At 41.4% G+C, this 19702-nt stretch overlaps 2 protein-coding genes across 6 annotated transcripts; both read right to left on the bottom strand.

Annotated features, from left to right (window-relative positions):
• Positions 1-1395: 1395 nt before the first annotated feature.
• On the bottom strand, positions 1396-12670 carry LOC127323790 (uncharacterized). 4 transcript variants are annotated; one of them, XM_051351916.2, is made up of 17 exons: positions 12411-12660; positions 11456-11954; positions 10797-10888; positions 9055-9219; positions 8576-8963; positions 8377-8492; positions 8195-8267; positions 7911-8122; positions 7768-7812; positions 7575-7653; positions 5620-5808; positions 3978-4109; positions 3487-3624; positions 2976-3146; positions 2588-2647; positions 2324-2513; positions 1396-1929 (listed from the first exon to the last, which is right to left on the bottom strand). In XM_051351916.2, the coding sequence occupies exons 1-16, from the start codon at positions 12491-12493 to the stop codon at positions 2379-2381; spliced, it is 2577 nt and encodes an 858-aa protein (XP_051207876.1). In that variant the 5' UTR covers positions 12494-12660; the 3' UTR covers positions 1396-1929; positions 2324-2378. The 4 variants fall into 4 exon arrangements, with proteins under 4 accessions (XP_051207876.1, XP_051207874.1, XP_051207875.1 ...); XM_051351914.2 differs by having other exon boundaries at positions 1396-1911; XM_051351915.2 differs by having other exon boundaries at positions 1396-1839.
• A 2866-nt stretch (positions 12671-15536) lies between these two features.
• On the bottom strand, positions 15537-19496 carry LOC127323914 (probable bifunctional riboflavin biosynthesis protein RIBA 1, chloroplastic). 2 transcript variants are annotated; one of them, XM_051352017.1, is made up of 8 exons: positions 19314-19496; positions 18417-18616; positions 18238-18323; positions 17875-18096; positions 17249-17574; positions 16909-17038; positions 16154-16450; positions 15537-16023 (listed from the first exon to the last, which is right to left on the bottom strand). In XM_051352017.1, exons 1-8 carry the CDS (start codon positions 19355-19357, stop codon positions 15760-15762), a joined length of 1569 nt encoding a protein of 522 aa, XP_051207977.1. In that variant the 5' UTR covers positions 19358-19496; the 3' UTR covers positions 15537-15759. The 2 variants fall into 2 exon arrangements, with proteins under 2 accessions (XP_051207977.1, XP_051207976.1); XM_051352016.1 differs by having other exon boundaries at positions 18238-18616.
• Between the last annotated feature and the right edge of the window lie 206 nt (positions 19497-19702).

The following is a 19702-nucleotide window of genomic DNA, read 5'->3' as shown; positions in this document are numbered from 1 at the left end:
TGGACAATGCGGCCGGCAGGCTGCAACCATGGTGTGCGAACCTTCTCACCAAAGGGGGGAGGACGATCCTTGTTCAGACGACGTTATGCGCGATTCTCATTCACGCCATGATGTCATTGGACATTCCTCCCAAGGTTCTTGAGTCACTTCTCAAGATCAGTAGGGCATTCATGTGGCTTAGGTGCCGGTGGTCGTGGCTCCAGAAGGTGGATCCCTCCAAGGCTTGGGCAGAATTTAACATCCAAACACCCAACATGTGCTCCGCGATTGTTGACGCTGCTACTTACTACGAGTTGGGCAATGAAGAGCGGGCGTGGTTTTGGAAAGACCGGTGGCTGGGAGGAGATAAGGTGGAGGATATAGCTCCACATGTGGCTCTGTTGGTCTCCAAGCGGAGGGCCAATGCCCGTTCTGTCAAGGAAGGGCTGGCAGGTGGGTGGCTCCTGGATTGCAGTCCGGATTGGGTGAGCGAGCTCTGCCTGAGTTCTTTCTTTTATGGCACACACTAGCCACTGTCGTCCTCCACCCCCAGCGAGAGGATAAGCTAGTTTGGAGGCGGACTAGCGACGGCTGCTACTCTTCCAAGTCAGCCTACGAGGCTTTCTTTGGCGGGACTATCAGAGCCTAGTGGTGGATGAGATCAGGCGTTCTAGAGCGCCCTACAGTTGTAAGTTCTTCGCGTGGTTGGTGTCGAAGAACCGCTGCTGGACGGTGGACAAATTACTGCATCGTGGTTTGCTGGCCCTCGCAGCTTGCCCCCTTTGCAATCAGGAGCCGGAGACGCTGCAGCACTTGCTCCTTGGATGTGTCGTCGTGCGGGAGGTTTGGATGTGGGTCCTCCGGACAAGACGAACTGGTGCGATAGGTGGATATGAAGGCATCGAAATGACGTGGTCTTCAATGGGGTGGTACCATCCCAGGCTTGCATCAAGGAGAAGATCAAAGAGGAGTGCGATAGGTGGAAGCTTGCGAAGCTCTTCCGTAGCTCTTTTTTTGTTTTTCCAGAACCTGTAGCTACACCGTGGCAATTAGGAGAGTAGGCTTGTGGTGAGGACCTGCCACCTCTTGATGGCAAGCCTTCTTTACCTCTTGGCACTCCTTGTATGTGATTGATACAACTTTCCATGGTGTATTCTCGAAAAGAAAAAAAGTTGGATGTATTCATGGATGTGTTGAACGGTCAAGTTTATATCCATCTTGAATTTGAAATCCAAGCATCATTGGATGGGGATGGGAACCCCTTGCGACAATGTGGACATGGATCTCTTCTTTGTGTCCACCACCATCACCGTTGGCAATGGGAAGATTGCCCTTTTTTGGGATGCTCCTTGGCTTAATGGGAGGAAGCCCAAGGACATTGCCCCGCTCATTTATGCGGCGTCCACAAGAAAGCAGTGGAAGGTCAATCAAAGCCCTGAATCTGGCATTAGGTTACATGAGAACAATTCTCCACAAATGGAGAAGGGAGAAATAGAGATATACATGGGGTTACATGAATGACGAGAACATGTGATAAACCAGTATCTAGCTTGGTTTTCAATCCTCTATCAAAATCTCTACCCTACACAGACATTATCCAAAAGGAGCTTGGACATTGATCTTCTATGCTGAGTGGGCACATATCACCCTTGTAAGTTGTAACTATGAAATATTAACAAAGATCTACAAAAGCACAACTTCAGGATAGATTGTCCTTCAGCGTATATCCATGCATTGTTTGGTTATAACCACTGTAACCTTTGAAGCTCTACTTCCATCAGCATGCCACTGAGAGAATCTTTTATGAGTAGAATGAAACGAATCCCTCCTGTATCTTGTTCAAAACACCAGGCCAACGCGCTACAAAGGAACAGCTTCTTGAAGTGAATAACTGAACCTTTTCCAAGTTTGAAGTGTCCGAAGAAAGAGGACCTATTTGAGAGTATATCTCTGTAAAATTCATTTGCTGTAATCCCTATAGTTGAATTGCCAATTTTTAAAATTGCATGGTTTCTAGTGTGTTACTTGATATGCATCTATAAGTCAAATTAAAAAAAATACAGATTATGATATTTTGAATGAATTTTTCAGACCAAATGCAATGCTACCATTTTTTACATGCACTCTTCATGATGAAACTACATGCACAACCTAGGACTTCATTTAATGCATGTTACTGGTCAAAGTTAGAGAAAAATTCCCACAGGCAAATGACAAACATTTGTAGACAAATAAGAGTTGTCAGCTAAGTGGAGCAGTTTCAGTTCAAAGGTGCAGTCAGAACGCCAGCAGTTTTTGAAAACAAAGTAATGCAGGGAGCGTGTACAGGCCAAATTGTACTTACTCTTTACAGAAAAGACGATCAGAAGTATACTTATGTCCACCTGTACATGGTTAGCTTATTTCACTTGGTCACCTCTTGAACTAATTGTGCCAGACATATCTTCGCTGCTGCCTTCAGACAATTCCATTTCCTTCACTTTCTCAAGCTGCCTGAGAAGATATAACCTCTCGGGGCCATATGTGGAGGGGATCTACAATACCAAATACGCAATTACATTACATATTGCAACAAGGGGAGTAGCGAGGGTTGTACAAGGTTACAAACCATGGAAGGCACATATCTCTGGATGAAAGCCAACATAGCAGCATGCCCAACAGCAGTAACCTGGGAACAAAGGCACCTGTTTAGAATGCTCTGACGATGGAGACAACTGCATTTCCTGTTTAGAATGCTCCGACAATAGAGACAACTACACTAAATACTAAGTTCACAAGCTAAGAGAATATGATTTGCAATCTTAACGGCACAAAACTAAATCCTTGAGCATAGTGATTTGGGTATTAAAATATATTGGGTTGTCTAGTTGGTGTGGTAACAGTGGATGATGTGAAGAGATAACAGGATTACTGCTGCACCAAACTGAAAGAAACAAATAATGTAGACCTCCACAGACTTATCAGGAGGTACAAATCCGAGCTCAAGAAAGACTCACAGGTAGAAGCATGAGTATTCCTATTGGAACAACAGATGCCAAATCCGTCAGGGTTCTCTGAAGAGCCTGCTTCTCCTTCTGAGTCAGTTCATCCCCAATAATAGATCTTTTCAGTAAACCCATAGCAGCTCCTGTGTCAATTGCTAAGAGTTGTGTCCCTTGCAACACAATCTGTGCAGGACAAAGTAGAAGAAATAAATTGTAACCCTGTATTTTGACCTCTAGTAATAGTTTAATGCTAGTGAAAAGAGGCAACAACTACTTAGACAATTAGGTTCCTACCAAAATAATTTGCAACCATATATATCACTCAACTAATACTATCGTCAAATTTATTAGCATGGAATATATTAACAACCTGTGATGCCATCAAGCACCGTTTGTGTAAGAAATAGAACATAAAAGCTGGTAAAGGAATGTCCAGATGCACTTTGTTCTAAATATTTGTGCAAGTACTTATCTTACAAGATTTCCTTATGCAAAGGGACTAATTAAATTTGAAAGGTCATACCGTTGTACTGTCTTTAACCTTCTCTACTGTTTTGGTAATAAAACTTTCTTTCTTGATAACTGGACCAGAAGGCTCTGACAGAAGAGGCGATGACACAAAAGCATCTATTGTTTCATCTGGAACACCCTTTTCCTGGAACTGAAAAACAGGGATATCAACCCATCAAAACTGAACAAACTTCTACAGCAGAAAATCCAGCCATTATGGTCTAAATGGTCACACAGTATGTAACCGAGTAAGACATAGAACATAAATAATTTATGGTCATATCTTCCACGAGTGCCGCTGAGTCTGAGGTTCATGTGTCGGCTCAAATACCAACTGCATCCTCATTTGCTATCTAGTAACATATACTCCCTCCGTTCCAAAATAAGTGTCGCAACTTTGTCTAGATATGGATGTATCTAGGCGCTAAAACGTGTCTAGATACATCCATCTAGACAAAGTTGCGACACTTATTTTGGAATGGAGGTAGTATTAGACAAGCATACCTCCTCTTTTTTAGAATCATTTGCACTCTTCTGCACTCTTCTTTCTAACTCGATCAACTCATGTCTCAACTGTTCGAAGCGTCGGATGTCATTTGACTGCATGTCTTTTTGATCCACCTTGGCAGCAGAAGCCTTCGACAAGAAAAGAAAAATAGGAACATTTTATAAGAATGGGCAATATGGTGGAACAAAAATCTTTTGAGATAAAACTGTTGAAGATCAGAGATTATTTTCCAGTAATATTATTCACTGCTTACAACAACTCTTTTTTTAGAGCTGCTTACAAGAAGTCATTTGGACAACGAGTGGTGATGCTATGTGGCTTGGAAAAGTGAAACAATTTCCATGTGGCCGGACCATCCCAGCCCATTCAAGAAAGCTTAGTCAGCCATCAAAAACTTCCTCTCATGTATCATGGCTGTTAAAAAATGTTGTGCCACCCTGTGATACAATCAAGTATACACTTGGGGTTCATGTTTTTGTCTCATATTCTGATGGGCAAGAACTAAGTATGCAACATTCTGACTATAAGCAAACAAATGTGCCCATCGTTCAATAAACTAACATGCTTAATCGTGAACTGGTAAAGGAAATCTTCAATGTTAAACAGACATCCAGTAACAATTACAGTTTAGCTATATTATCTACTGCATGTTTCTGTAGAACTGCTGAGTCAAGCACACTAAAAGATAATAATAGATGTGCAAATAAATTTGAAACCATCTTGTCTAGTTATGGTCTTAGTACTACCTCCGTTCTCTTAGACTACTCATAGTGCAAGTAACTTCACTAGTAACTAAGTGTCCAACTCAGCAAATTTGCTTATGTGGCAGTGAGTTAATGAGGAGAGAAGAGGATTGAGTAACATAGCTAGTAGTTACTGTAACATCACACTTCCCAAGATACAATGAGTCTACAAGCTAATTAATTCGTACATATATGATACTACTTTGATGTTACTAACCACTATGAAGGTGGTAACATAGAGTAGTAACATGTGCATGTTACTACTCTATGTTACTCCCCACTATGACTAGTCTTATAGTTTAGTTGTAAACTACTCCCTCCATTCTCTTATAGTCTACATTCTGCCAATTTTAAAACCATATAGCATGTCATTTAATAGTAGTAGTTTGTTATGTGAACAACCAATCCAAGCTACATTAAAATTAATGGCATCCAATAGAGAGCGGAAGACTGCTTCGTTTCTGTGTTCCTGTTGATTACAAAGCAAAAAAATGTAGACTAATTCAGAACAATTTTTAGATCTAGAATGTAGAGTATTTTAGAACGGAGGGAGTATGTAACATTGCAGCTTGTGGAAGAAAGGACTGAAACTTTTTCAAACCCAAACAAGCAATCAAATAAATCATCCCAAGACCCAATAAGGAAATCAAGAGCCTAAACAACCTCTATTAAAAATAAAAATAAAAGCTTTAGTGTTCTATTCAAGAAGTGCAAGGAATAGCTAAGTCCTTCATAGCCATTGTATCTGGTGGAATGCACTCCTGAATCCTGATGCAGTGCAATATCTTGAGAAATAACTCTGGTCTCACTACTTGCATGCAAGCCTGACTTCTTCCAAATAGGAAAATACATGGCTATTACGGAGCATAACGATAAAAATAATACTTGAGCTCACCTCCAGATATTCTGCTTTTGCTCGAAAGTAAGCCTCAAGAAACTCTGCTTCTTTCTTCAGTCTTCTGATCATTTCAAGATCAGAACATGCGGCCTTTAGATCCTCCTTACCAGAGTTGGAACTTGAAAGATGCAATTCTTGAAGCAAATTTTCTAACTTAACCAAAGCTTCATCAACACTTTCAAGCGACTGCAACAATTGAAACTAAGGTCATCAAACTTTTAAAACAAGAGATATCACTATTCAGGGGAGCATAAATTGAACTTTGCACCAAGCAGACTGCTACTTGTGGCGAAATACCATCACCTCTTGCAACAATAAACACAAAACACCAGGGTAGAGGTAACAACATTGCACTTTGCACCACTCCCCATTACTTCACATCACCTTAACAGAATCTACATATGGGCCCCACATGTCAAGCTAATGGGTGGCATAGACCGCGTGGGTCATATGCTTCTTCTACTCCATTCATCACCTCTTCTCTCTCCCAAAGCAGGTGTGATCACCACCGGCTCTGCTTTGTCCAAGATGAGATTCCGTGGAACCGTTCCTCCCTCCTGTTGAGACCTTGCCTACATTTTTCAGTTGAAAAGAAGGCCTTGCCCCTGGCTACTACAGTGAAAAGCGGATGGGGGAAGCTAGAACACAAGCCTTACACGTGGCACCATTGGCTATTAGACTGACAAGTGGATCCATGTGCAGATTCTTTATAGCAACAAGAAGTAACAGGGAGGTGGTGCAAACTGCAAAGTGTAAAAATTGGGTACATTGTCTTTATTGTTACAAAAAGTGGTGCAGCGTGTGTGAGACAAAGTGACAATGCCCCAGTGTACAGTGCAACTTACTCTCCATGGAATTATCATTATAAACTAAAAATGATCTCATTGGTAAACTAAGTACAAAAGAGCTCAGAAAAACCAACTCCTTATGCTTTTTGACAAGTTTTTTTTTAGAGGAAACGCAGAATGGCTTCAACCTAACAGTCTATAAGAAATGTGCCATATACCACAAACGTATGCTTGTACTGTCCATGGGAAGAAAGCTCACAAAGAGAAGCTATATATGTGTAAACTGGATCCATCCTCTCTTTATCCAGTAGATCTCAAAACACATCTAATGATGCTCGTCTCTTTGCTCGGGCTGCTCCGGGGGAACCCTCGGATCTGGGTCTTCCAGATCGGATGATGATGGCGCTCGTCGTTGTTCTCCCTCATGTGGGCATCGTTTTTGGAGCAGACGGTGGAGTGGCGTCGCATCAACGGCATCAACGACAACGAGTCTCGACGGCATGGCGCAGCGGGGTCTCGGCGTAGGATGTGTGTTGGTGGACACGCGCAGAACAGTGGAGCTATCGGGCGTCGATGGCAGGCTTGGCGAGGATCGTCGCTTCGATCTTCATCCTGGAGACCGGTTGGCGGAAGATGATGGAGGTGACTACCGGAGCATGCACACATGAGGTGCTATCTCTGGAGTTTGCCGGGGAGCCGGCGATAGCAGTGGCCGGGGCATAAGGCCTTGTTTGATCCTCTATCGTCGTGTTAGTTGGTGGTGCTTTGTCACCTTGTTTGGCAGCTTCAGTTTGTATAATCATTGTAAGGCTTTTTGCCAATCTTTGTTGAATAAATGGCTGTATGCATCTCTTTGATGCAGAGGCCAGGGTAACTCCCCGTTTCGAAAAAAAATCTAATGATGCCTAATTTCGTATGCATAATGATATCTCATGTACAGACCAGGGCATCTAATTATCTGTGCAACAGTTTATTGTAGTAATTTGTCTTATAACTTTGAAATCCTAAGGGCATTAATATGATCGGCAACATTATTTCCAGTGACATCTTTGAACATATAAAAGCCACAAGAGCTTCATCAATAATGAATAACATTCTTCAGTTGGGTATTGCAAAATAATAGAAATATATTAGCAACTCTGAAGTGCATTCTATAACAGATACCTTGTCAATGGAAGCTAGCTCTGTCCCAGCAACCAATACTCCGTTTTTTGGCAAACTTCGGTCTTTTGGCATATTGTTTCTGCAACGTAATAAGTAATCATATAACGTATACGCTATTTAAGCAATATGTAAATAAAGCATACACCAAGTAACAGATATGACCATCAGATAAACACTGGAAATTCCTGCTTACTTTGTTACATCAAGCTCAATCATGCAGTCGCTCAACATGGCATGTCTAGCAAAAGTTATTGAGATATATTAGAAATGTTAGTTACAAATCCATATGTGTAAAATAAGGTGAGAATCATCACCAAAAACTGAATGTTGACATACCCCTTAGACAGGAATCTTGCTGCCTTCACATTTGAAGGGTTCTCAAGCCATGAGCTGTACTTTATGAAACTAGTCATCCAATAAGAGCACATATTCAGCGCCCTTGATATTACTTGTCCTTTAAGCATTTCTTCTCTGCCTTCTGTTTCAACTATTGGAGTTGGCACATCCTCGTAGTAAAATGGAAGCCACTCGAGCTCTTCACAGACAACCTGAAGGCAAGAAAGTTGCATAAAATATTTGGAAAGCTGTAGCATTACAGCTCAGTGTGTTGCATGCATTACCTCCACATACAACTGAAAAGAGCTAATCGAGGACAACTGTGGATAATATAGGACGCTCCCACCAATAAGATACCTGGATGGCCATAAGCTCATTAAGCTGAACACTTAATAACATTTAGACAGTAAAGCAGCTATTCAAGCTTATGTACTGAAACACAATTTCACAGAGAGAATAGCTGCACCTTACAATACCATTGACTGAATCATTTGAATCTGTAAGACGTTTGGAAAGGTATGCCTGTGTACTTATGCCTAAGGCGATGAAAAAACCAAATATAGCTAGATCCTTTTCCAAAACCTGCAGTGAGGATTAAATAAATTAGGTTAGACTGAAAGAGAAAGGATTTTAAGACAATAGATGAAATAGTGTTGGGTCCCAACCTCAATACTTTCACTTGTTGTCAGTCTTGACCATATCTTTTCACGGTCAAGAGCCTTTAGTAATTGTTTTTGTACCAGATCAATCCAAAATGATATCTCAAGTCCATGATCATTAGCAAACTTAGGAGCAGCAGCACGAGGACCAAAGTTGCACAAGAATTCTCTCTCAAGACTAATATCTTTCGTCAAGGTATATGCTTTACTTATAGGAACAAATTCAAGAAGCATGTCCATGAATCGACCAATAATATCAGGGACCATGGAGAAAAACTGCTGACAAGAAACTTTTGCTGATCCAAGCTTTGTGATAGCAGCAAGACAGAACAAACCCAGCATAAGTAGAGAAAGGTCACTTTCCCTAGTTTCCATTGGCTTGACTTCACAACATCTGACAATATACAAGACCAACATATATGTCAGCTGCATATTACTTACTGTATAATAAACATATTATATGAAAAGAAAATAATAAAACATACACTGTTGTCGCAGAGTTAAACCGTGGGTCATTTTCAAAAATGTTCACAAATGTCCTCACCACCAAAGGATTTTGATTAGATGAATACCACTGATATAATGAAGGTTCCCTTTTGGCCAACTCATTTTGGATAACACCATCTAGAGAGCTGAGAAGGCGGGATAAACTGCAATCAAATTAGAGATCATCACATAAACTGCATTGTGTTGCTTTGTGTGATACAGCAGATTAATCCAATGTCCCTGGCCACACTACATAAAAAGGACGAACAAGATGGGAGAAGCTATATATTCATTTCCATCTATGCAACCGCTGAACAAGATCACAATTATTCAGAAAAAAAATGATAGACTACTCAGGCTCTCAGCTTTGGCAGGACATTGCATGCAAGACATCTGACAATTCCTTTCGATAACCATGTGCACCAACATGCTCAGAAAAAAGGAACCATGCACCCTTGTAGAATAAACTCTGGATCATGTGAAACCAATATCACTTCATACTAATATCATTCCACCTACCAGGCTACTGCCAGTCGACATCTACTGCCATCAATATGTTGGTTACTTCAGTTTAGTATTGAATCCATTGTCAGGTTAATTCTGGACTAAGAAAACACAAATACAGCCTAACACAGGAAGCCTCGGAAGTAATTTTGTTTTTTCATGAATCATGATAGATCAATTATTTTGCATAATTAACTGAACAGCACATCTTCAGTTGCCATCCGAACTTCCGAACCCAATCGGACGGGAAGGAATGTATTTCTCTATACTCTAATAATCAAGTATTTTTTACACGGAGTCCAACTTATGAAATAAGCCTTGGAAGGGCATCATACAAAAGCTGTACAATTAGGAACTCAATATGGTTATATTCTCTTGATAGTCTAGGAGGTTATGTTCCTTTTTGCCTTTTGGGCTTTCCACCACAAACTTTGGTTACATAGGAAGTTACTTCTTCCCTTTTATGTAAAGTACTCCCACATTTCAAGATTTAAGTTTGACCAATAATCAAACCAATAAAATGCAAGTTGTACAATGGCAAGGTGGAATCATTCTGAAAAGTTTTTCAATATGAATTCCAGTGTCATGAGTTTGTCACATAGCACAGATACTATTGATCTACTGTTGGTCAAATCTGAATATCGAAAACCATGGGCGAGTACTATCTAAGATAGAAAAACTGATATGATAAATAAATCTTACGCTCACATATGTATGCAATACACCTTATATATAGTCATTCATTCGCGTAATAATATGAACATTCGTTTGAAAACCCTTGCACTAAAGCGTTGCTGCCACTGATCCACTGGTATGACTAGCATGTCACATAACCCGCACATTATTGATCAAACAGTGGTCAAACTTGAATCTTGGAATGGGTTGGCCACTTGGCCATACATAGACAAGTACTGTCTAAGGTAGAATAACAAAATTATCTTCACGATATTTAAGTCTTAGGCTCACTTAGCCGTTGCTAAATTGTGATGTGCTGAACTTATGTATTATCTGTTTAAGATAAGACAAAAGTAGCCGCAGAAACAGGAAAAAGCTGGTCAGCCAAGCGATAAAATAGGTAAAAGCTGGTTGGGCAAACGGGATAATCATAATCTACCGAAACACCAAACTCAGTTTTTGAAACACACACATATAAGGAATAAGTTTAAATTCTGAGCAACTTTCTGCCAACTATTGAGCAATTAGATATGAAATTCAAGTTAATAGCTAAAGAGCAAACCTCCTCTGAACAAATACATTAATATCTCCATCTCTGCCAGTCCCCCTCGATGAAACATCAATGACTGCTTGTAGTAATGAGCCCACAGCAGCCTGCAAACAACTTGTGTAAGACTTCAGGGAACAGAAAATTTGGATTTCACCAGAATTTCAGAATCTGCAGCTACGGTGTGGCTTATTCAAAGAAATGTGGAATTAAGAAATATCAACTTAAAGCAGGTCAGCTGAGGTGCTTGGACCTAAGTAGGTTAAAAGTAGCAGCATCTAACATACATATTCCAGAGCAAAATCATTTCCACTAGAGAACTAATGTTGTTTTAAAACACACTACTGACTTCAGTTACAAATGATGACCCATTCAATAGGCCCCTGTAACATACAAAGTAAATACACCAAGGCATCTATATTTCATCAGAATTGCATTTAATAAATGAAGAAGCAGAACTGGCTACAACAGAACTACCTGAATGGATCGGAGAAGCAAAAGAAATAACGATGCATGTAACAACTATGGGATACACAAAATACTTATGGCTATTTTCTGAGTGAAATGGATAGAAGGAAAACTCAATAGAAACCTAGTAAGACCACAGAGATTTCTCACTTTCTTCATGCAAAGCAAAGAGGCAAATTTACATCTGAAGAATGTAAGGTTTCTACCTGGTAAGAAAGTGGTTTGATCCACGCACTGTTATCTACACCAAGCCATGTCTTTGGGAACCAAGAGCTTGACAATGATTTGGTGTGATCAAGGAAAGCCAATTCAATGGACCTGGCAGCATCATGTATCGATTGGACAAGCCCAGTGCTTATGTCTTCATTCTGCAACGCCTTATCCAATTGCAGCCTTATTTCCCCCATCTGACTCGCTGGATCAACTTGCGGCACCCCATTAACGGACACGCCGCTGCCATCGTCTCGAGAAGCCAGCGGAATGCTGTGGACGGACCTTCTAGCTCTCGGAAAGGGTGTCCGCTGCCTCCTGAACTCTAACCACCTAGCACTGTGAACGATCTTCTCAACTTCCGAGGGTGGGCTCCTCAGGTAGCACTTCCGCTTAGAGATGCGCGAGTGGAGCCTTTGGCTCCTTGGATCAACAACGCTTCTGCACATGAACCTGAAGCCGTACGCTTTGTCCAGGGAATAGATCTTCGATGTGCTGCAAACACGTTCCATTTGATCAGTTAGTAATCCAAAACAGTAAGGAGAACTGTAAAATGAACATCGTAACATCATAGGAATATGTTTTTGTTTTACTCGTCCATGGATATTGTATGGCCTCCGCCAACTAATTATGTCCATCAAAGCCAAAGGCAAGCAACTACTCCCCAAAGCTCAGGCCGTGAGACCGCATGGCAATGCTCCAGCCATCCCCTTTGCCGGCAAGCTACCAGACCAACGAGGCAAAGTTCCCCGTCTACACACAACCTGGAATTACCCGCCCAACTCAGCGACCAATTCAATCACCCACAATCCGCTTCCCCATAACCCAATCCTAAATCAGCGCATTCCTGCGCAGCGCAGTCCACCCCGCCATGGAGCTAACAGCAGCAATTATTATGGGCTAATGGGAGCAGCCAGCAAGCATCGGGGAGGCGAGGGAGAGGAGGCCGACCTGGCTGAGCACATGGCCGCCCTCGGGTCGCCGCCGGCGCCGAGGGGCAGGTGGCGCGGCTGCGACGCCACGGCGGTCGCCATCAGCTCCGTGGGCGGCGAGGAGATCGGCGCGCCCCGAGTGAGAAGTGAGGAGGAGGAGAGGGATAGGGTTTATATCTGGAGGGAAGCAGCGGTGGGAAAGAACTCAGCTGGAGCAACCAGGCGAGGCGAGGCGAGCGAGGAGGTAGAGGGAGAAGGGCCCCGGAAACGATAGGCGCCGGGAGAGGCCACCGCTGCCTTCACGGGGACCAGAGACCATTTTGTCTTTGCCCTTTTCCTTCTTTTCCCTTCTCTTTCTTTCTCCGACTAGGCATTTATGTTCTACACTAGCTGCCGCGTCTTCTTTTTTTTCCTTCAATGGTTACCGTGCTTCTTTTTTAATTTTATTCTTTTAAAAATGTATTTTTATATTAAATTGAAATTCCCTTATGTGGGTCAAAAAAAAAAATTCAACATTGTGTGAGTCAATGTATCATCAATCTTTGGGAAAGGATGAAAGAATAAAACTATCGAGAAATCTAGTTGCATCCTCCGATGTAGCGTCCGTTGCGCTAGATCACGAAAGATCTGCCTCTAGAGGTTCCACATGTAAGGCCTTGTTTACTTCTAGAGTATTTTAGGGGATCGGAGGGGATTATCCCCAATCCCGAAATCTCCCAAGTAGCATGTTTACTTCTCCAGGTTTGGGGAGGATAATCCCCACATATCCCCACAATTCCCCTCATTTTTGCCTAGATTTAAAACTCTACCTCAGACTAGTGTATTTTTGGGGAGGGGTATTTGAGGGGATTGGGTGAACACCAAATCCCCTCCCATCCCCAAACTGTTGGGGGTGAAAATACAAGAGAAGTAAACAAGGCCTAAGTGAAACAGCCTCACCTAGCCTTACATCACACAATGTGAATTGAGAGAATCATATCGACTATGATCAAGTAGTAGGTGATGATCCTAAAAAGGAATTGTTTAATATCTTTTCTTATTCGCATAATTTCAAATCTTCAACAACATATATTTAAAAAATCTTATCGAATATGGCGGTACCTGTGCATTCTCCGCCAGCTCGTGGTCAAGTGGAAGGCGTTGAAAAGTTTGCAGTCAATCCCCTTCCCTTAATATATATTCTATGGTTTGTTTTTCCTCCCACCTTTCTCTTATCTTGAAGAAAACTTGACGGTTGTAAAATAGAAAAAGGAATCACCAGGATACCATGCATAATCTAGAGCAAAAGAAAATATGGTGTGGGGACTGGGGAGGAGGTATGTGCCTTGGCAAATAATTAGCTAGATGCAAACTGCTTTTGTTTGTTTTGAAACGAAGGCCAAAAACTTGAGGTTTATGTACAACTACGGCTGAGGACAAAGAAATGCCTAGTCATCCAGCACAAAAGGCTCCGTCAATGCTCACCTGTGCATTTTCCGTCAGCTCGTGGTCAAGTGGGCGGAGTTGAAAAATTGGCGGTCCGATTCACGAAGAAAAAATGGTGGTCAATCCCCTCTCCTTAATTTATCTTCTATGGTTTGTTTTTTCTCCCACGTTTCTCTTCTCTGAAGAATTCAATCTTATCCATTGACCAGGTAGTTATCCAAATTGCATATACCGTCTCTCCTCTCAGGTGGAGGAGCATAGAATTAAGGAAGTTGAAGAATGGTACACATGTATTCATGCCCTGATGAAAAGGTAATGAATTATTAATGATCAATAGTTTAATCATGATAGTTTATTTACTCGACATAGAATCTTCTGTACTAAGTAGGAGTTCCAATGTACTTTCTTAACAAGTTATTAAGACTACTCGCAGTGAAAATAAATAAGGTGATAACACGTAGGTACATGTATTGCCAACTAGGCATTTTTATAGCATGATATGTTATGGTTATGCTAACTAGCTACGTTACCATAACATCTTGTTTTTCAAGATAAAACGATTCTATAAGCTAATTAATGCACGCATCTAGAATACTAATACCTTCATACCGGTTTATAGCGGTATTACAAAGTTTGACTACAAGTTTAGTCAATAAAATATGAAATATATGACATAAAAATTGTATTATTGGATTCATATTCAAAAGAAGTTTTCAATAGTATATTTTTGTGATACATATTGTATACTTTGTTGAGCAAATTAGCAGTCAAAGTTTTTTTTTCGAAATGTGTAATACCCTATAAACCAGTATGTGATTTATTCTACATTCTAGAAAAATGAGACAAATTAGTTGTATTTACTATGGAAACTCAAAACTGGTCATGGATGCATATGCACCCGATATGTACAAAACATATTTCAAAAAGTTTGAAATTAGGAAAAAATCGCATGTCGAGAGACATGTTCTACGTGTGCACGTAAAGTTTTACATAAAATTGACAATTTTTGTACCTTGCGTAAAGAGACAAAAATAAATCTCAAGAAATAACTATTTTAGTATCAAATTTTTGTTTTGCACAAGGTACACAACATGTCAGTTTCTGTTGAAACAACTTTGTGAGCATGTAACATGTAAGATATACACCAGACTTTTTTTGTATTTGTTTAATATTTTTTTAATATGTTTAAAATGCGTTTCAAATAAAAGGTGCATATGCATCGGTGCAGAAACACCTTGTCCTATTTACTTAGATATGTGAACCAATCCAAACTACATTAAAAATAATAACATCCAATAAAGAGAGCAAACCCACTTTATTTTTGGTGTTTTTGTTGACTAAAAGTTAGAATGTAGATTATTTCAGAATAAATTTTTAAGCTAAAATGTAGACTATTTTAGGACTAACACTACTCTATACGACTCCCTACTATGATTAACCTAAGAGAAACTTATGTTTGATTAAATTTGCCGTCGAGGTCAAGTGGAGCACACTAAAGATGATGATCCATAAGAGGACAATTATCACGATGACCAGATCATGACGAGGACCGTGATCTAGAAGATATGGATGGGACTAAAGATGAGGATGGGCCCAGTGGGCAGGAGATTGAGAGAGCAACGTCACGTGGACACAGAGGTCAGGGTCCATAAAGTTCTAACCGTAGGTATGCTCAGCACACAAAAGTTCAAACCGTGGTAAGAGTCCAAGACCCACACTGTTTACCGTTAAGAAAATCTGCACATTATGACCAAAACACACAACCAACGAGAGCATATTGGCTGCCATGCTAGTTACACCAAAATTATAATTCTGCTGGACATGCGACGTCCTTACAACACACATCTACAGACAATAACGACTATAATCAAAATCGAACTTCAAACATGCTCAAAATTAAATCGACCATTTTATTTTTATTGCCGGTGGAAACATGAAGATATTTAAGTTTCTGGGGTCTGATCTTGCTCGCTGCTACTGCCCTCCTGATCCTCGTTTGTGCCACTTATATTACCATTTGGAAGGTTTTCATAGATGTGGCCCATCTTTAATCTCTTTGTTTCCATGTAACGCCGATTCTCATTAGTTATCGGTGTCAACAGTGGCACTCTTCCCAGGACACTTAAACCATAGCCCTTGAGTCCAGTGTACTTCGCAGGGTTGTTAGTCATAAGCCTCATGGTTCGAACACCAAGATCTCGCAGTAACTGCAAGAGATGAAACAGTTATCATCCAGGTTAGAAGCTGAAACACCAAGAGGAAGGAGATTTGAGCTGCCATGTTTGTTTAGATAGCTAGGAGTTGTATACAAGAGAATTCCAACAAAACGGTCTTTACCTGTGCACCTATACCGTACTCCCGTGAGTCAGCAGGCAATCCTAGGTCCTCATTAGCCTCGACAGTATCCCGCCCATCGTCTTGTAAATTGTATGCCCGGAGCTTGTGACCCAGCCCAATGCCCCTACCTTCATGACCACGCAGGTAAACTACCACACCCCGACCAGTCTTCTCAATCATGGTCATCGCCAGGGCCAGTTGATCCCCACAATCACACCTCGCCGATCCAAATATATCTCCGGTTAAGCACTCCGAATGGACTCTCACTAAGATATCCTGGCCATCCCCAACATCACCCTGCATATAAATTAAAACAACTTATTAATGCCCTGCATATACATAGTTCTTGCTCGGTTTTCCCTAATTAACTGGGCAATTCTACTTCTACAGTGAATTGCAGAGTTGCTGCTCTTTCGAGGTTTCTCAAAAAATAAGCCTCCAGGAAAAGAAAGACTTAGTAGCGTTCGTCATTTAACAAGCACCCAGTTCCATTGTACAAGAAATTTGTTTGCTGCTTCACCATGATCTTTCAGCACATGACTGCAGAATTGATTGAGATTTTTTGCCGGTCTGATGGACGTAACTCGAGAAAAAAAATTCTGCTGCATTGGACTTTGTTCAAGAATTTTATAAAAGAAATACCAGAGAAAAATATACTGACATTATTGAGTCAATTGTAACTTGCAAGTGACACCTAAAGGCTCTAACAGCTATCATGAGATCACATAGTGTAATGTTTGCTCCAAGATGTTTACCTTGACCATTGCAATGTGCTCCATCCCATCGATAAGAGATTGGTAACAATAAGATTTAAATGATCCCCACTGTAATTGTAAAGGTGTAACACAAACACGTTCTACCAGTCTGTCTCTCTTTCTTCTATATCTGTATACACAAACAATTTCTTATGAGCACCTGATATTTGAGCAAAACATACGATGCGTCTAAGTAAGCATTCACCAAACTGTAGCTTTTATGTTCTGAATTGCTCTGAGTTACCATCTAGCATGAAACAATTACCATTTGATATATCATAATTAAACTTTGTACTTGCATGAAAGAGCTGAAACTTGAGTATATTAACAAATAACAAACCTAATCAAGTCTGCAATTGAGACTATCTTCAGGTTCTCCCTCTCTGCAAAGTCTCGCAGTTTTGGTAACAAGGCCATGGAACCATCATCGTCATCAACAATTTCACAAAGAACTGCAGCAGGACGTAACCCAGCCAACATGGCAAGGTCTACAGATGCTTCAGTATGCCCAGCCCTTTTGAGGACACCACCTTCTTTATATTTAAGAGGAAAAATATGTCCTGGGCGGTTGAAGTCCCCAGGCTTAGAAACAGAAGATGCAAGTGCTAGAACTGTGTTTGCCCGATCCTTGGCTGAAACCCCTGTTGTTGTCCCCTCTTTAGCATCCTAAAAAATAATTATTTTGGGGCAGGGTCAGATAAAAACAAGAAAACACAATATGTGCACAGACCAGGATTCCAACTAGAAAGGTTTCTATATCCATATTTCGCTCACAGTACTTCGAACATTGTGTGGTTTATTCAAAAGAATTGCAATGTCCATCAGTGATTTCATTCAAAATGTGACAGCTTTAGCGTATTCCTCATACAGATAAAACTTACATGCATGTCTTGTCCTGTTAAGACAGACTGCCACATGTGTCAAATGTTTTATGCTGCAAAAGCAGTAGAAATTCAGGCATCTTACCACTGAAACAGTAAACGCTGTCCGCAGCTTCTCTTCATTCTCCTTTGCAACTACCATGAGAGGAAGTTCCAGTCTTTCCAGGTCATCTTCTTTCATGCTGACACATACAATCCCAGTGCCATGTTTCACTATGAAAGCCATAGCCTCTGGTGTTACCTTTGATGCTGCCATTATGAGGTCTCCTTCGTTCTCCCTGTCCTCATCATCCACAACTATCACATACTGCAGCATGAACTCGGTTAGGATGACAAAGCATATGACTGCAAAATAGTCTATTCCCTCTGTCCCAAATTAATTTACGCAAATTTGTCTAAATAAAGGGACGGAAGGAGTAGTAAACATTAGCTGGGAGCAAGGACATACTTTCCCTTGACGGATATCTTCAATAGCTTCAGGTATAGATGAGAAACCCTCTGTAGGCAGATCTAGGTCGAGTTCATCATCATCAGCTGAAAACCCATCAATAATAGGAGCCATGTCAGCAGATATGGTCCCAAGTGCGGCGGCATCAGCTTGAACCATTTTAGGTGGATTGGCCTGACCATTTACCAAGACACGTTCTGACGGGCCATCCCCCGCATGACATACATGACAGCTTTTGATTCGACGATTATTTTCCAAGTGAACCGAACTTGTTCTTAAACTGTTTGATGCCACAGTTGGCAACACTGAAATATTATAGCGCAACACAGAAGCCATGGACTGACTGTTGATGCCATTCAGCCGTGGATAGAGTTTCCCACTACATAAACCAATTTAAGAGATAAGGTGTTAGAATTGTGAAATAAAATGCTGTGATGTGAATCATTGTAGATACATGTCACATCGATTATCTCATGTTGTGTCGTGTAGCACTTGCAGGTTGTAGCACGCTATGGACAAAATTCTGATGGAATGTATTAGCAAAATTTCATAAGCTCTGTACATAAAGAACATGCTACAGAAATTAACAACGAAATGGGCGAGCTGCAATTTCCGGCACCTAAAACTTTATGCACACATCTAGTAATGAAGTTCAGGAAGAAGAATTCACAGCATTCTCAAGAAAAAAAAAAACCCATCGACTGAACCTAGAACCTAGGAAGACCATCAGACCAATGACCAATCCATCCTAGAAAAAGACTATAAGGCTGGGGCTGACCCTTTTCGGAAAAGGAAAAAAAAAACTACAGTATATTCCTTGAAACAGATAGACCGTAAAGCCTAAATTGGACACCGAATTTTCTCCAGTCCGAAGCTTAACCAAAACAGATCACTGCAATCCTAAGGTTTGATGTTCAGAGGTGACTGCGCGGGCAACCCAGCGACCTCTTCTTCTTCTGGAAGAATATTTCCCGAGCGATTTCACCTGTAAAACCACTGACCGACTGGGCAGAATACACGCTAAGAGAAAAAAAAAAAAAAGGAAACGACGCCGGCTCGGTTGAGGGTAGGCTCACCGGAAGCACGAAGAGGAGGAGGGCGGCGCGATTGGGGAAGCCATTTTCCCGGAGAGACGAGGTGAGATGGAAAAGGCGAGGAGACGAGCCGCGGCGGGTCGCGAAGAACCCACGCGGGGTGGGGCGTGGAGATTGGGGACTGGAGAGAGACGTGTCCCGTCCCGGAAGGCGATAGATAGGATGCCCGGCAGCAGCCCAACGCAGCTGGCGTGCTGAAGCGGCCGATTTACACAAAAATAACCTTTGTGTAACTATAGCACAGACTGACCCCTCGGCCAAACTATTTCACCCATGTAACCCTTTTGTGTGGCGCCCCACATGCCAGTGTGGCGCCCATCCTTCCGGCGCCACACACTCAGCCGACGTGGCGCCCTCGACGCTGAGCTGGT

Source organism: Lolium perenne, chromosome 7 (assembly GCF_019359855.2).
Source record: "Lolium perenne isolate Kyuss_39 chromosome 7, Kyuss_2.0, whole genome shotgun sequence".
NCBI classification, from domain to species: Eukaryota; Viridiplantae; Streptophyta; class Magnoliopsida; order Poales; family Poaceae; genus Lolium; species Lolium perenne.
This window is presented reverse-complemented; position numbering and strand designations above follow the sequence as displayed.

Coding starts and splice junctions, on each gene's coding strand:
- LOC127323790 (XM_051351916.2), bottom strand. CDS start 12,493: ATGGCGACCGCCGTGGCGTCGCAGCCGCGCCACCTGCCCCTCGGCGCC. Junction 11,955..12,410: donor GCGGCCATGTGCTCAGCCAG/GTCGGCCTCCTC, acceptor ACGTGTTTGCAG/CACATCGAAGATCTATTCCC. Junction 10,889..11,455: donor TCAAACCACTTTCTTACCAG/GTAGAAACCTTA, acceptor AGTTGTTTGCAG/GCTGCTGTGGGCTCATTACT.
- LOC127323914 (XM_051352016.1), bottom strand. CDS start 19,357: ATGGCTTCCCCAATCGCGCCGCCCTCCTCCTCTTCGTGCTTCCG. Junction 16,451..16,908: donor AGCACATTGCAATGGTCAAG/GTAAACATCTTG, acceptor ATTTATATGCAG/GGTGATGTTGGGGATGGCCA. Junction 16,024..16,153: donor AGTACGGTATAGGTGCACAG/GTAAAGACCGTT, acceptor CATCTCTTGCAG/TTACTGCGAGATCTTGGTGT.